At 37.9% G+C, this 15,335-nt stretch overlaps 1 protein-coding gene across 7 annotated transcripts in view; it reads right to left on the bottom strand.

The window, feature by feature from the left end:
* MYO16 (myosin XVI) overlaps positions 1-15,335 on the bottom strand; it is a 367,619-nt gene that overhangs the window by 59,925 nt on the left and 292,359 nt on the right. For all 7 annotated transcript variants that reach the window (XM_086880163.1, XM_086880162.1, XM_086880164.1 and 4 more), the window contains one exon: positions 9,852-9,954. In XM_086880163.1, coding sequence (XP_086736289.1) covers positions 9,852-9,954 — 103 coding nt within the window. The remainder of the gene's footprint in view (positions 1-9,851; positions 9,955-15,335) is intronic.

Below are 15,335 nucleotides of genomic sequence, written 5' to 3'. Positions count from 1 at the left end.
TTGCAATTTACTGTGCAGTATGCAGTCACAAAATCAGAGTCCAGACAATTGCTGAAGCTTATGTTGGCTTAGCTACAAGTGTCTGGCACTGCAGTCACGAAGCTATCTAGGGGACATGCAAACCTTTACTGCTCTTTTCTCTCATCCTACACCCCAGGAACAATATAAATGGAGTTATTGTGGTATCACTTATGCTATGAACTTCATTAGTAGGAGCCTGCTACAATTTTTAAGTGAATGAGGAAATACAAAATGTCAATGCAAATCCATTTTTACATTCAGATAAAAGCTATTTATAGATTTTTATATCATATGCTGCTTCTATAGAGAGCAGAGTTCTAGACAGAAGCACATATAGCAGAAACTGCTATTACATGTTTGATTATGTTAGTACAGATAGAAATCTCTGTTGCTTAGTCTTTGAATTAAATCTCAGAGCCTCTAAGGCTGACCAAGAGAACAAGATAGTCTCACTGCCCCTCTTTACAGTTCTGGTGTTCAGTGAAAGCAACAATGCTGAAAAACGCTGGGATTTCATATGTCACATATCAAAACAGTTTTTGAGGCTGCCACCTGTCTTCATTCTGGTCTCCTCTTTAATCACAAAATGTTTCCTGCTTGCCTAGGGGAAAAAGGGTTCAAATGTTCTTCCACTAAAACACCCATTTTTCAATATTTTTTCTGGACTACAAAGTGCTCTCAATCTGAGTCTGAAATTTTAATGTCATTCAGACTCCTGTAAAAGTAAACCATCTGTGAATTACAGTCATAGTTATTTTAATTAGGAGAGCATTAGAGTTTAAAATGTTATTTTTCAAAGTGACACATTTTTTAAAGACTAAGTAAAATTGTCATTGATGACTACTAAATCTTCAATAGGAGCTACAGGCTAGGTTTTTTTTATTTTCCTGGAAGGAAAGAGAAATAACGGGAGAGAGCTGTTCTTTCTCTTTCTTCTTTTTTTTTTTCTTTTTCTTTTTAAAATTTATTTTACAGAAAAGGTGTAGGTTGTAGAAGTACAGACATTCAAAAGTATGGAATGGATGCTGAGATGGTGTGTAGGTGGCATGGAGGCAGTATTAGCTCATACTTAATAGGTGTCAAGGGAATGTGTAAAGCTGTTCTTTAGTTTAAAAAAGGCAATTTGTGGGAGTGCTGTGTGTTTCTGGCAGTACTTTCAAAATAGCTACCTACAAAAGACAGAGAACTATAGTCTAATGATATTTTACACAATGACACACATTTTCACGGAGTATTAATGAAATTTAGAAAAAATCCTTAATACTACTGTAAAATGTGTCTTCTTGCAGTCTACCAAGATATTATAATTACAACTACAGGCCACTGATTTTTAAGGACTGAAATTTTATTTTTAAAGGTTTAGTCTCTCTGCTTTGCTTCATACATTTTAGAAGTCCTTCTTTGTCTCTGCAAACTAGTGACATTGCACTCTGGTACACACTGAATAAACCTACATTTTAGCATAGTTTATTTATGGCCTTAATATGAAGTATGTGAGTAGTCTGGTGTTCAAGCAAGTGACATCAAGCATTTATGTATGTTCTTTTCAGGAGCTGGACTTTAGGGAGAAAAACTGTTATTCAGGTCTCTGGGAAAGGGCAGAATAATGGTCACTCCTTTTCCCTAAACTGTATAAACCTCACAGTTCTTCATACCATCATGAAGAACTGCTTTACAGGAAGGGAAAAGAAGTGATTAGGAAACATAAGATGCACGTAAGAAACACTCAGTAGGAGAAACCCTTCCCCAGTTTTATCTTATAGGATCTTGATATTTACTGGACCTATAATTCTAATTTTCAGAATTCTAGAAACAGACACAGCACCAAATATCCTATATATCCTCATCCCCACCTTCTCCCCAGGCCTGTTCTTTGATCTCATTCCTAACCTGAGCCAAAGCACTCATTCACAACACAGAAGAAACTATAGGAAAGGGCCTCTTGGCATGAATGAGAAATACAGGTGACAGGGAGAGCAATGGCACAGAGAGAAAGCCCTAAGGCAGGAGACTGGAAAACTAACCACAGACAAATAAGAGATGAAGACTGGGACCAAATATGAAGCAAAGTAACTAGAAAAGTGTCAAAAGGTGAGAGATGTGAGAGGGGAGAGAGGAAGAAGAAGACATGGAATCCAGATCTGAGATGCAAAAGATATCATAAAGAAAATTGCATTAGCAATTTGGACAACTAATCCTAAGCAAAACCCAAAAGATGGATGGAGAGAGGGAGAAATACATTCTAGAGGGAAAGATATATATTTATTTATAGAAATATATAAAAAGGAGCTTTGTGTTGAAAGAGTGAGAGCTTGTGACCATTCTGAGGTCAAAATCAACCACACATTCTATTCTCTGGCTGAAGGGAATCATGGATTTATCTAGAGTGGCACAAAGTCACTGAGAAAACTTGTGAGCAGTGTCTGGCCCAGGCCAGTCTTTTGGTCCTACTGGTGAGGTCGAAAGTCACTCTCTAGTGGTTTCTGCAATAGCAAATTATTTCCAATATAATGTGGTGACAAGGTGGAAAAAAAAATATAATGGGACAATATAATTTTACTGATAAAATCCAAAATATGAGGGGAAAATAGATGCTTGTGTTTTAATAATTTCTCTTGTGTTTTAATAATTTCTGTTATTATGAACCTGCCCCAGGATTTTGCTTTTTAATTGCCTAGAAGAAATTGACTTTTAAAGTAAGATATTCAATACAAACAGGAAATTGACCTCAGGTAACATTACTAAATAGCAAATGAATGAACTGGCATACAATTTATGAGCTCTAAAGTTTCCCCATTTGATGGAAAGAAAAAAGTTAAGAATCCTTTATATATTAGATTTCTTGCAAAGTACTCCAATACTCCAGCATATTGGGTACAAAACAATTCATATAGCATGACCACTTTAATTGTACACCAAAATAAACAGTTCTGTTTAAAAAACAACTTAACAGATTATCTGAACTAAGCATAAAATTTACATATGTGTGATTTCCTACGCCTCTGTTCATTCCTCTGATTTAATCATGTCACTTATGTTCTACATTCTGCTATTTAATCATAAATATACTTTTCCCCAAAAAGAACCATAGTATGCTAATATTATATACTGATACATTGAAATTTAAAAATTTGTAAAGACAGCTCTATGAAATCAAATAAATAAAACACCCATAGAACAGTAATAAAATATGATTTTGTCTTTGACTGGTAAGAACTGTGGATCAGACTTTGTTTTCCCTTTGCAGTTCTAGAAGTGTTAGAAGAATTTAAAATCTCTAGATGGACTTGCAGAATTACTTTATATTGAGGACTTATTCTCTGTTTTACCACTAATGATTGCAAATTTGATAATACAGCTCCACACTGGCAAATATATTTTCTCCACAATCACTGCTGGCTCCTGAAACAGCTTCAGCAATGTTTGTACTTGAGAAAGTGTGAACTGGCACTAACACAGCATCTGTCTCAAGTAACTACATCATCTGGAGCTTCATTAAAACATTCCAATTGACTCTCCTGTATTGAGATATTGCTTATTTCATACCTAATGACCCTTTGGATCATCCCGTTTGAAACTTAAGACTTGTCTCATTCTCTGACAAATGAGTAAATATCCTGCACTCAGAATTCCAAGCAACTGATGAGAAGGAATCAGTGTGGGTTAGAGGAAGCAAAATACTGGAAATATATAAATACTGGAAAGATAAACTAAGACAAAGCTTTTATTAGAAGTTTTTAAGGATTGCTATATATTAACCAGATAAGCAGTTCTAGCAGTCAAAGGCTGAAATATTCACTTTCAGTGAAGTCTGACCTTTGTAGTTCTTGTATTTAACAGATGTACTTTATAGTAAAAGCAAAATTAATTTATATTTTCTTTTTATTCTGGTATGGTACTAGTTATTTGCACTTCAGCAAACTCCATCTGAAGTAACTCAGAAGAGTTAATTGCAGACTACTGACCTTGGCTAAACAAAACATAGAGTTCCAAGTTTTGATGAGAAAGCTCCGTAAGCTATGAGCTAGCTCCTTTTTATTGAATTTATATTTGCAACTTTAACAGTGTGAGGAATGATAATCCAAACAAATGAAGGTTTCCTTATGTCAGTAAAAAGAGCCAAGAACTGTTTGTGCCCATACTTCTCCCAAAGCATGATAATGTTTGCAAATTAAGTCATGCCATTGGGATGGTAGGTTTTGCTTAGCTAATGCGTCGCTGTGTGACAATAAATGAACACAGAACTGAAAATGGAGAATTCCTAATATAAAGACCTTCACATATTCTGAGGGACAGGAGATTCTTCTATTTTACATGGACCAGACAGCAGTTCTGCTCAATTTAACTCTAAAGTTACTAAATATCATCTCACTGACTTCTACAGGGGTTAAACAAGGATATTGCTTTCTCTCTGCCCCAAGTAGAAGTGGTTTGTTTTGATTTAGTAATCTATTTTTCTCTTACATCAGATGTGTTTATAAGTCACAGCAATTAGCTAAGCTTGTAGTGATCAAGTACATATTTAAGCTGAAAGAGTACCTTATCGAGACCGCACACACAGTCAAGTTGCAAAAATTGCCTTTCATTAGTAGCTCTGCACTTCCATAATTCCAGCACTTAAGTGCATGACTGAAACTGCATGGTATGTCAGCTTCAATGAAGCCACTATTTTATTGTCCCAGTTTAGTTATCTCCAGCTCAGCTTACCCAAGGAACAGCAACATTTCATAAAGCTATCAACACTTTTGTCCCTATATGATGAAAGACAAGTCAGCAGGGAAGACCAGCCTGGCTGAATAGCAAGCTTTCGCTGGAACTCGGGGGGAAAAAGAGAGTTTACAACCTTTAAAAGAAGAGCCTGGTGACTTAGGAAGGGAACAAGGATGTCACTAGATCATGTAGGAAAAAGGCTTAGAAAGGCAAAAGCTCAGCTAGAACTCAATCTGGCCACACTGGGAAAGACAGTAAAAATAGTTTCTATAAATACATTAAGAAAAAAACAGGCCCAAGGAAAATATCCATCCTTTTTTGGATACAAAGAAGAAAAGGCAGAGGTATTTAATAACCTCTTTGCCTCAGTCTTCAACAGAAAGACTAGTTATTTCAAGACAACCAGCCTCCTGAGCTGGTAGACAGGGCCAGGGAACAGAACAGGCTCCTTGTAAACCAAGAGGAAGTAGTTAGCGACCTACTGTCCCACTCAGACATTCAGAGGGCACTGGATGGGGTCCATCTGGAGGTACTGAAGGGGATGGTGGAAGACTTCGCTAAGGTGTTCATCATTTATCATCAGTCCTGGCTAACCAGGGAGGTCCCAGACAATGGGAGCTTGGCCAGTGTGATGTCCATCTACAACAAGGGCCTGAAGGAGGATTTGGGAAACTACAGGCGTGTCAGCCTGACCTCAGTGCCAGGGAAGATTATGGAACTGATCATCTTGAGTGCAACCATGCGGCATTTACAGGACAATCAGGGGATCAGCAGCCAGCAGGGATTCAGAAAAGGCAGGTCCTGCCTGACCAACCTGATCTCGTTTCATGAGCAGGTGATCTGTCTAGTGGATGATGGAAAGGCTGTTTGTCTACCTGGACTTCAGTAAAACCTTTGGCACTGTCTCCCACAACATTCTCCTGGAAAAGCTGTCAGGTCATGGCTTGGACAGGTGTACTTTTTGTTGGGTTGAAAACTGACTGGATGGCTGAGTCCAAAGAGTGGTGGTGAATGTGGCTGGTTCCACATCCAGTTGGTGGCTAGTCACAAGTGGGGTTCTCTGGGGTTCAGTACTGGGGCCAGTCCTGTTTAATATCTTTATCAATGGTTTGGATTGAGTTGTCCCAGTAAGTTTGCGGACAACACCAAGGTGGGTTGGAGTGTTGATCTGCTAGGAGGCAGGAAGGCTCTGCAGAGGGATCTGGACAGGCTGGATCAATGGGCCAAGACCAGTGGTGTGACATTCAATAAGGCCAAATGTCAGGCCACACTTTGCCCACAACAACCCAGGATAGCCTTTCAGGCTCGGGTCAGAATGGCTGGAAAGCAGCCCAGCAGAAAACCTGGGCATTCTTGGTAGCTGGCTGAACATTCGCCAGCAGTGCGCCCAGATGGCCAAGCAGGACAACGGCACCTGGCCTGTATCCAGAATAGTGTGGCCAGCAAGGCCAGTGAAGTGATTGTCTCCCTGGACTCAGCACTCGTGAAGCCACACCTCAATTTCTGTGTCCAGTTCTGGGCCCCTTACACCCAACAGAGATATTGAGGTTCTGGAGCATGTCCAGAGAAGGGCAATGGAGCTCGTGAAGGATCTGGAGTGCTCCTGTGAGGAGCAGCTGAGGGAGCTTCCATTGTTTAGCCTGGAAAAAAGGAGACTCAGGGAGGATGTTATCACTCTACAGCTACAGTGAAAGGAGGTTGTAGCAAGGTGCGGGTCAGCCTCTCCCCCAGACTACTGGTGACAAGTCAAGAGGAAATGGCTCAAGCTGTGCTAGAGGAATTGCCATTCAAGGAACAATTTCACATGCCACTTAGTGCTGTGTGGTGGTGTTCAGCCACAGGCTGAACTCAGTGATCTTGGAGATCTTTTCCAACCCTAATTATTCCATGATAATAAATACTTGCTTCTAACACATAAGCTGATGAAACCAGCACAAGACACTGGACAACTAATAGTGTTTGCTCTCGTGCTCTGCTAAACAGTAGAAAATAAACCAAAACTGGACCCAAGTATTAAATCTTCTGCACTTTTTGTCTATTTGAAAACAGACTGCAGTATTTACAAGAGAAGAAAGAGCATGTCTGTGAGCAGGGTCTGAGCTTTGTTGTTTTGCAGGTTAATAAAACACTCTTGAAACACAGCTTACATGAGAAGGAAAAGAAAAACTGTCAAGCAGGAAAAAAAATTACAAAGATACCATTTTCTTTACTGATTTTAATGGATTTTAATTCAGAACAGTTTTCCCTCCTCTAGGTTAATATCACCTTTCTCAAAATGGGATGGTGAAGTACATTATCAGAAGGAAGTTAAATAAGGTATCATTCAGATTCACTCAGCTAAAAAGTCCAGATCTTTCTGTTTCCTCCTCTGCTCTTGAGCTTACTGGAAACTTTATCTTCTGATGATGACATATTATCAGGAGGTTGATTTCAGACCTGTATTGCTTTCTCCTAAATATCATCACCTTTGATGAGGATATTTTAGCTATCTTTTTGGATCATTTTTTTACCTGAATTTGCAACACAGCTCTTCAGGGAAGTGCATGTAACAGTGTTGGGGAAGACAATTTTTGATTTATTCATGAACTCCTGCAACAAATAGATTTTCTATTCCAGCAGTGACTCATTTAAGTAGTTACTGCTGGCAACGGTGGCTGAATAAACCGGTTATATGTGTAATCCCTGCTTTCTGGATGATTTTTAGTAATACACTACAGATGACTCCTTTCTCCTGACTTTGCTAGCTGACATCATCTTTGCTTCCTAATCCTTTTTTTTTCTTTCCTTTCCTCCTCCCTCTTTATACCTTTAAAATGTTTTCATTTTTTCAGAGTCTTCTGCTGTAAAAGCATAGAGGAGAGTACCCATGACAAATACAGATTGTGTAAGCATCTTCATTTAGATTGTTATTTAAAGTTCAACTTTCATGATTAGTCAAATGAATCAAAAAGAAAATTGACAGAGAGATTATGTGACACAGACATTAGTCACTACTGCTGATAATTGGGTATGTGGTTTTGTATCACCTATACAAAATAAATTGGTACCAAGCTGGTATTCACCGGACATTTAAGAAATTAGACTTAGAGTGAATTTTCTCCTTAAATTTTCTTCTATGCTTTTCATCTTTCCATTTGTTTTCCATATTTCTCTATGCCTTGTAAAAGGTGTATGGAGAAGGTAACCCATTTTTTCAAACCTTGTTTCTCGCAGCTTAGTCTGTTGCCATGTGCTTCTTAGTCATTGAGTGACAATGGTATAACTCTCACCCCCAAACCCTCCTATTCCATTTAACTTATCAGTGTCTCTGAAGAGTTTTGTGCCTTTCTGATCTGAGGAATAATGCACTGCTGTAGTTTTGCACACCTGACTTCTCCTGGAGTTAATGAGATTCTGGAGTCAGAATTTCTAAAATCTGAGATCACAAACTTCAGTCCTCTGCATGATGGAAGGATTCTGTTTTGTGATTTTCTTTTTAATGTTTTTGTCTTCCAAGGTTTCAGGTTTGTATTCAAATGCCTATCACTACAGAATCCCTAGTCTTGAGGCTTTCACTGATTACCAACTGCTTTTTTTCAGTGCTGTAACAATGGTTCTTTCTCCAGAGAAATAAACTTGATAGGCACCCTGCTCTGTGTTTCATGACTAGAGCACTGTTACACAGCTTTTGTCCAATGTCAGGCTTGTATCTCCACATAAGTTCCAAAGGTGAGAGGTTCTCTCATCTCCAGGTACTTGTAAGTGAAGGTACAGTTTCTAGATTTTAATGATTGTTTGTTTTTTTTATATAGGGAACCCTGTGGCAATGATGCAGAGCATAGATCAGAGCAAACTCACAAAACCAGGGTAGGAAAAGAAAGCCTAGTTTATTATTTTTATCTTTATCAGTCTTTTTGTCATTTCTATTGAGAGAGAGGGGCTATATGTGCCCTCTAATTTGCTTGGTGATTAAACTGCATCTTTAAAGAGTACTGTGATGAAATAAAAAAAATTCTTGTGTCTCAGTGCAGGTGATTGTGTATGTGTGCTCCCAGCTGAGTGGGGGCCTACTTTGGTTCCTGCTGTTACTAAGGTATCTGGGCCACTAAGAAATACCCATAGCACACGTTCTAACTTATTCCTTGGCCTTTATAAACAGCTTGCAGAAACTTTTCTGGGCATTTTAATACTCAGAGGTCATACATTAATTAGAAGACCCCAACCTTTAAATTGGAGAAGCCTATAGGAGTGCCCTAACCACTGTCCAATCCCTTAACTTCACAGCTCTCCCTGAAGTTGGTCTGGATGCTCTCATGTGTAATAGATTTCAGTCCTCCTAGTCCAGAAAAGAGGTCTGGATCTGAAGCTCACTGCCTGCAGGAATGCTCTGTATGTGAAGCCACAGAAAGCTTCATTTTTATTGAATAGCTTTTATACTATGCAAGGAAACAAATATTTCTTTTTAAAGTGCACATATTAAAGAAATCAGTCCTACTCAATTACAAAGCTATCCAAAACAGACAACTGAGTACTATGGACAAATGGAGACATCCACCTTGAAGTCTGCATACTGGTGAGAATTAAATAGGATATAAATAAGACAAGGAGACAGGATAGGAAGTTGATAGTTTACTGTTTAGTGTTTGGTCCTTTTTTTTAAAAAAAAAATCTTTACTTGATGTATAGCAACCTCAGGTTCTCTGGTGTTTCTGTGGATCAGCACGCTGGGACCTACATATACACTACTTGGGAAATCCTAATTAGCTGTTTTGAGTCTGTCCTGTTATGACAATAGAGCATTTAGCATAGGACTTTAAAGAAATAAAATATGTGGGGTTACTCAGGAACCATTCAACCACTAAAATCTATATACCAAATACCTTCAAAAATCTGTATAAAAATTTACATAGTGTGCATTGTTAATTGAATCTTTTTCTTCCCACAAGACTACACTGATTTTTTGACACAATTATCACAGCTACTCATAAAACTCGGAAAATCAGTTTGATAATTTACCTAAGCACATATTAAATGTCAAAAGAATACACTGCTGCAAAGGATCTGGTGGCTTGGCACCAATGGAAATGACTCAGCTAGCTTGTTTAAAGAATGATATTTTAATTACTTTGTAGATCACAAACCTGCCAGCCTTGTAATTTACACTGCTGAAGAACAAGACGACATCTCTCCTTGGCACTCAACTTCTTCTTCTCTGCCGCTGCTGTATCTGCCAAATCTTTATACCTAGAAAAACCAGGAGAAGTAGAGTTACTCTAATGTTGGCCTGGTTGACATCTTTGTAGAAATTGTCAGTTTTCCTTTGAGTCTCAAATCTTTGATATCCAAACTGGAAGCTTGGGATTCTGATCAGGGTGAAGAAAACAAAAACCACTTTAAATCTTATATATTATTAGACATTACCCTGGTTAATAACAAGCGATGCCTAAAACCCGAATTTACTTCCTGTAAGTTCTTTGGATGCCACACTGAAAACCAATGCCAAAGGAATGAGAAGCCTCTCCAGTCAAGATCATTGGGACTGAACTGGGTCATTGAAAGAAGGAAAATATGTTTTCAATATGTGTCATACATATGCCTCCTAAGGAGTAATACATAAGAAAGTGACATTGACAAAAATGATTTCCATCAGTCTGAAATAAACTTTCATTTTGAACAGAAAGTCATGCAACAAAGAGACTTCCAGGAACTTGATCAGTTTACACTATTGGAAGGAAGTTCAAAAGGAGACTTGATTATAGCATTGAGTACTTTCAAAGATAGAAAATGCTGACTATTAAAGGCCTCTTTGATGTACCAGATAAAAATATCAAGGAAGGAAACTTAAGTAATACAAAGTCCAAAAATGTATAACGTTCAAATTTTAACTGTGGAATTATTGAATGTATTGTAACTTATTACTAAAAAAATGGATGAATTTTATACATCTTAATGCTCCATAATATTACTATACTTTCTTGGAGGTATTCTTCTATCTAGAACTGACTGCATGTAATGAGTCAGAATGTTTTTTTTATTACAAAAAGCCAGGCTTTGAAAAAGATATACACTTTGCAAACATGTCACTTTTGATTAAAGTCCCAGTAGAATCAAAGTTTTGAAGTTTGTGTGCTAATTACATTTCCTGGTGTTTTATTTATTTATTTGTTTAACAGACTAATTAACCTATAGCTCTGCTGCAACCTAACACTCTGCTGTCTTGGGACCCCTTGCACACACCTTGGTAGGCAAAGCTAAAGTGCTAGAATGACTCCAGGTGCCTCAATTGTCCCAGATGCTGTGTTAACTCTGGACCAGCATCTGTAGGTAAGCTGCTACAGGACCAAATTTCACCTAGATTTCTAGATTCCTTAGCTCTGGAAATATTCCATTGTCTGGTAGCAGTCCCAGGGCTAAGCCTATATTAGTAAATGAAAAGTGAGAGGGACTATTTCTCTGGCATAGAAGCCATCTGGCAAAGCCCTAGCCTGATGATTTGTTTATGCATTTAACATTATGTAATCTGCTATGTTCTATTCAACTCTGTCCCCTTCCAACAGAGTGTAACCATGCCTAAGCCACCTTCTTTGACTGGTCACCAGCCTGTTCTAGTTACCAAATTGTGCCCAGGAACTGTTTGGAGCAATGCTGGTGAGAAGGATCCAAAACTACCACAGATCCTTGTATTTAGCCTCACATTACTTTACTTTTAGCATTAGAAAACTGGGGATAGCACTTTTGCAATATTCCACTAGCTGTACGGTCACAAAGACATTTATTTCATGTGTTTCTATTAAGGACAGAGTCACCTTGTTTCTCTAGTTGTATCAACAGGTTTTTCCTAGAAATAATGGGGATCAGAGGTGTTAGAGAAACAGCTGCTGGAAAGCTTAGCAACTGCTGACTGAAGCAAAGATGACTTAGCATTGACTCACAATGCATGAAGAAAAGCAAAAGTGGTCAGCCTGACACTCCCTTACAGCAGAAACCCAAAGAAACATTTCTCTCCTGAAAAAAAAGCACAATTAAAATTTGAAGTTCTAAGTTTGGCTCAAGTTTTCTTTAAAGACATGAAAATGATAGAATTCAAGCCAAACATTCCTTACAATCTGTATTATATAGGATGCCAGACAAAAATGATCCACTATTTACCTCCAGCTTTTAAAGTCTCTGAAATTCCACTACATTTTCCTGGAAATCTAATCAGAGTTCACAATCCATTTCTATGTGTTAAAGCAATTTCTATCTTAGAAAAGGGGAATGGGTTATGGTAGTGGAGAAAGAGGAAGCTAGGGTAATTTAACTGCCATAAACTTCCTCTGTAAACACAGCAGGACATTTGGAAGATTTGCTTTTCCCTATGTTAAACACTGAAAAGCTGCACTCCTAGCCTGAGTAAGTCACCTTGTTCTCAAAACAGTATGTGAAGACAGGTATTTCCTCAGGGTGACTTGTTCCATGCATTCTAGATATTTTTGATAACATGAGAAGACATTGCCATCTGGAGGTGCCTTCCTCCACTGGTCACAGATGGACTCAGAGGAGAAGCCCAGACTTTCATTCTGGGTGACAGAGGAAGCTCACCTTTATGCCTCCTTGTCTGACTGTGCTACTCACCCTGCAGAGTAACTAAGAGAGGTCTAAGAGAGATTCCTTATTTGTCCTGTCACTGGTTAAAATCTACTGGCTAAGCACCCAGAATGAAGAAGTACCTTTATGTGTTATCATCTGTTATCAATCATTTTCATCTTGTAGAAGAACAACACAAAGTTTGCAGCTATTTTGCAGCCACAGTGGTTCCCCAATTTGACTCTCAGTCCTGTTATGTATATACTCATGTCAATGCCAGGGAATTAATGCAAGTTCCTGAATAAATGGGAATAAGAGGACTATTCCTGTTGGTGGCAGCCCAAATTTGTCCTGGACAGAAGTGATGGTCTAAACGTAAGCTTACATCATTTCTTCTGTACTTAGTTTTAAATGAGTGAAAAAAATAATCCTTTTTTTTATTATTATTATTAATTGACAATGAACTAAGATATAAAGAAAGAAATAAAAACTTTTAAGTGTGAGATTATTATCAAAGTTCAAAATCTTTTTTGGGTATCAGATACTTTTTAATGTGGCTAGACCTGTGTTTCTATGTAGACACAATAATTTAATATCATCTTAAATTTAATCATTTTCAGGAAAAGCAAAAGAACTTTTTTTTTTCAGAATTTATTCTATCACAGAAATTAGTAATAAGAATACTGAAATTAAAGTGCAGGCTTGTATAGATAAACTTGAATTACCTGCAACAGGAGGGCTTGCTTCTGGGAAAATGCAATCTGGGGAGTTTTGTAACTTTCCCTTACAGAGAATTCTTCCCCTAGCACTCCAGCCTTAGTTTACTCTGAAGTGAATGAACAAACCCAGTTAAGTACCAGCTTTCTTCCCACCTGACAGGTCACCTATTTTTCCCCCCATAGATAATGCAGAATGTACTCAGCGCTACCTTCTAAAAAAGGGTCTTTAATCCTGTGAAATACATTTCAGCTAAACTTGGATTTACAAGTTACTTGTCTAGACTTTCTTAAGATTCAGTAGACTAGAGTATTCTGGTGTCATATTCCTTAGTGTAATATTGATGTTTACAATAGGTCAGACAAACTGTGCACTGTAAGACCATCACGTCTTTCCACTGAGTATAAAGATATTCTTGCCTCCAGCTTATTTTAGACAAAGTGAATCTAATATGAGACAAAGTGAATCTCCTTCATAGCCAGGAAGCTAAGAAACCCCAATATTTCATGGCTAGCCAGAGCAACTCATTCACTAAGGGATCCAAAATAAAATAATTAATAAATAAATAAAGAATTAATTTGAATCAACACCACTCCACTGCCATGTCAACATTAATGTACTGTTGATTAGGAAGTAAATGCAAAACCTCTTCTAGTTACAAGCTGAGACAGTGAACTCTGTTATTGGGGTGAAGGGGGGTCTTGCCCACACCCACCCATATGATAACAGTATGAGAGAAGATCCATTCTCCCCAGCTTTTTCCCTTAGCACCCTCCTTGTCCTAACTTGTCATTTTCAGAGGCATAAACATAAGGAAGACATTCTGGCTAGACAGACTCACACTGTGAGCGTGTACAGACTAGCCAGGATTCTCTGGTGTTGCAGAAATGTGCTCTGACCTCTCTTCCTTTGCTTCTGAATGATGTGCTCTATCAGGGAAATGTTTTGTTTGCTTGGAGTAGACACTGCTGCCAATAGCTTGTGAATAGGGAAAACTCAGTTCTCTTGGGTCTTTACAGATAAGGATGTTATCTAATAATTTTCTCCCTCACCTCCCTAAGTGCACAGCTGACAAGATCCAGCAGGCTGTTTTTCCCCAAGACAGACCATTCTGCAGTTCAGGTTATGGCACAGTAACCCACAGCAATATTCTAAGGCTCAGCACACTATTTAATTTACACAGAGTGTGCACAAATGGGCTGTAGGGCTGTACTCCCAGTTCTGTATGCACAGCAAATCTTTAAGCATTGGAATAAACATGACTCACTCAATTTCAATAGCACAACGTGATAGAAGACACTAAAGGAAAAAACACGGCAAGTACAAAGTGCAGAAAAACAAGCAGCTCCAAATCAATAGCTTAATAAAAGATGTCTTTGAACTGAAGCCACAGAATTACTTTTGTTGCTTGGTTGTTTTGCTGTTCTCATTCTCAGGTCTCTCTCTGGCCTAATTAAGAAAGAAACACCAAAAATAATAAAGTTGGAGGTAGCTACTGACTGCAATCCAATGTCCTCAGTAAGGGGATAGTCTCTAACACCACAAGTCAAATCTTTCCTGAAGGAGGCTCCTACTTTCCATGTCTTTTAACTGCTTTAAAAGAGTGATAAGTTATGTACTTTTAAGTTTTAAATATCCAAACACAACTTATGTAAGGGAAAATGAGTGACACTCTTGTCAGTATAAATCATTACGTTGTAGTTTAATTTTCTCTTTCTTTTGCTCACTACAATGTACTCACTTTGCCAAGGTAAACTGGTATTACTTAACAAGATCTAATAAAAATGTAGTGAATAAAAGGCAGCAATCAAAATTAAATTGTGTCCTATACTTCTGCTAGAAGACATGTAAAAATTGCCATCATAAAGGTTCAGGTTGTGCTGTCTTGGTAAATTCTCTTTTTTCCCCTTTCTAGACTTCCTTTTCTGCTTCTTTGGCAATCATTAATTGTTGATATCTGAAGTATGTGAAATAAATAGACTTTGCTTGCCAAACTTGTCATTATGTGCTTGTAACTCAGGATTTTTGGTTTTGTTTGTTTGTGTTTGGGGAGGGTGGGAAGAATGGGTTAGGTAAGGTTTGTATTTGAAAAGTCTATCAAAAGCTGAAACATCTGGAGTGCCTATTTACTGAAGGGATATTGCTTGAAAAAAAAATCAGTAGAAAACTTATAAAATCAGTGAGAAGCAAAGAATAGGATGGAATTTTGATTGGTTACCTTTATATAAAGGATACATATTCATTAATTCCTCTTCCCTTCTTTTTTCCTTGAAGGAATAACCTAATTATTTTTGAAATATGAGGAACAGGGGAAATTCCAGATAATTAGAAAAGAGGAAATA

This window comes from Cyanistes caeruleus, chromosome 3, assembly GCF_971803275.1.
Source record: "Cyanistes caeruleus chromosome 3, bCyaCae1.hap1.1, whole genome shotgun sequence".
NCBI lineage: Eukaryota > Metazoa > Chordata > Aves > Passeriformes > Paridae > Cyanistes > Cyanistes caeruleus.
The sequence above is the reverse complement of the archived record's forward strand: the minus strand, read 5'-3'. Positions and strand labels throughout refer to the sequence as shown.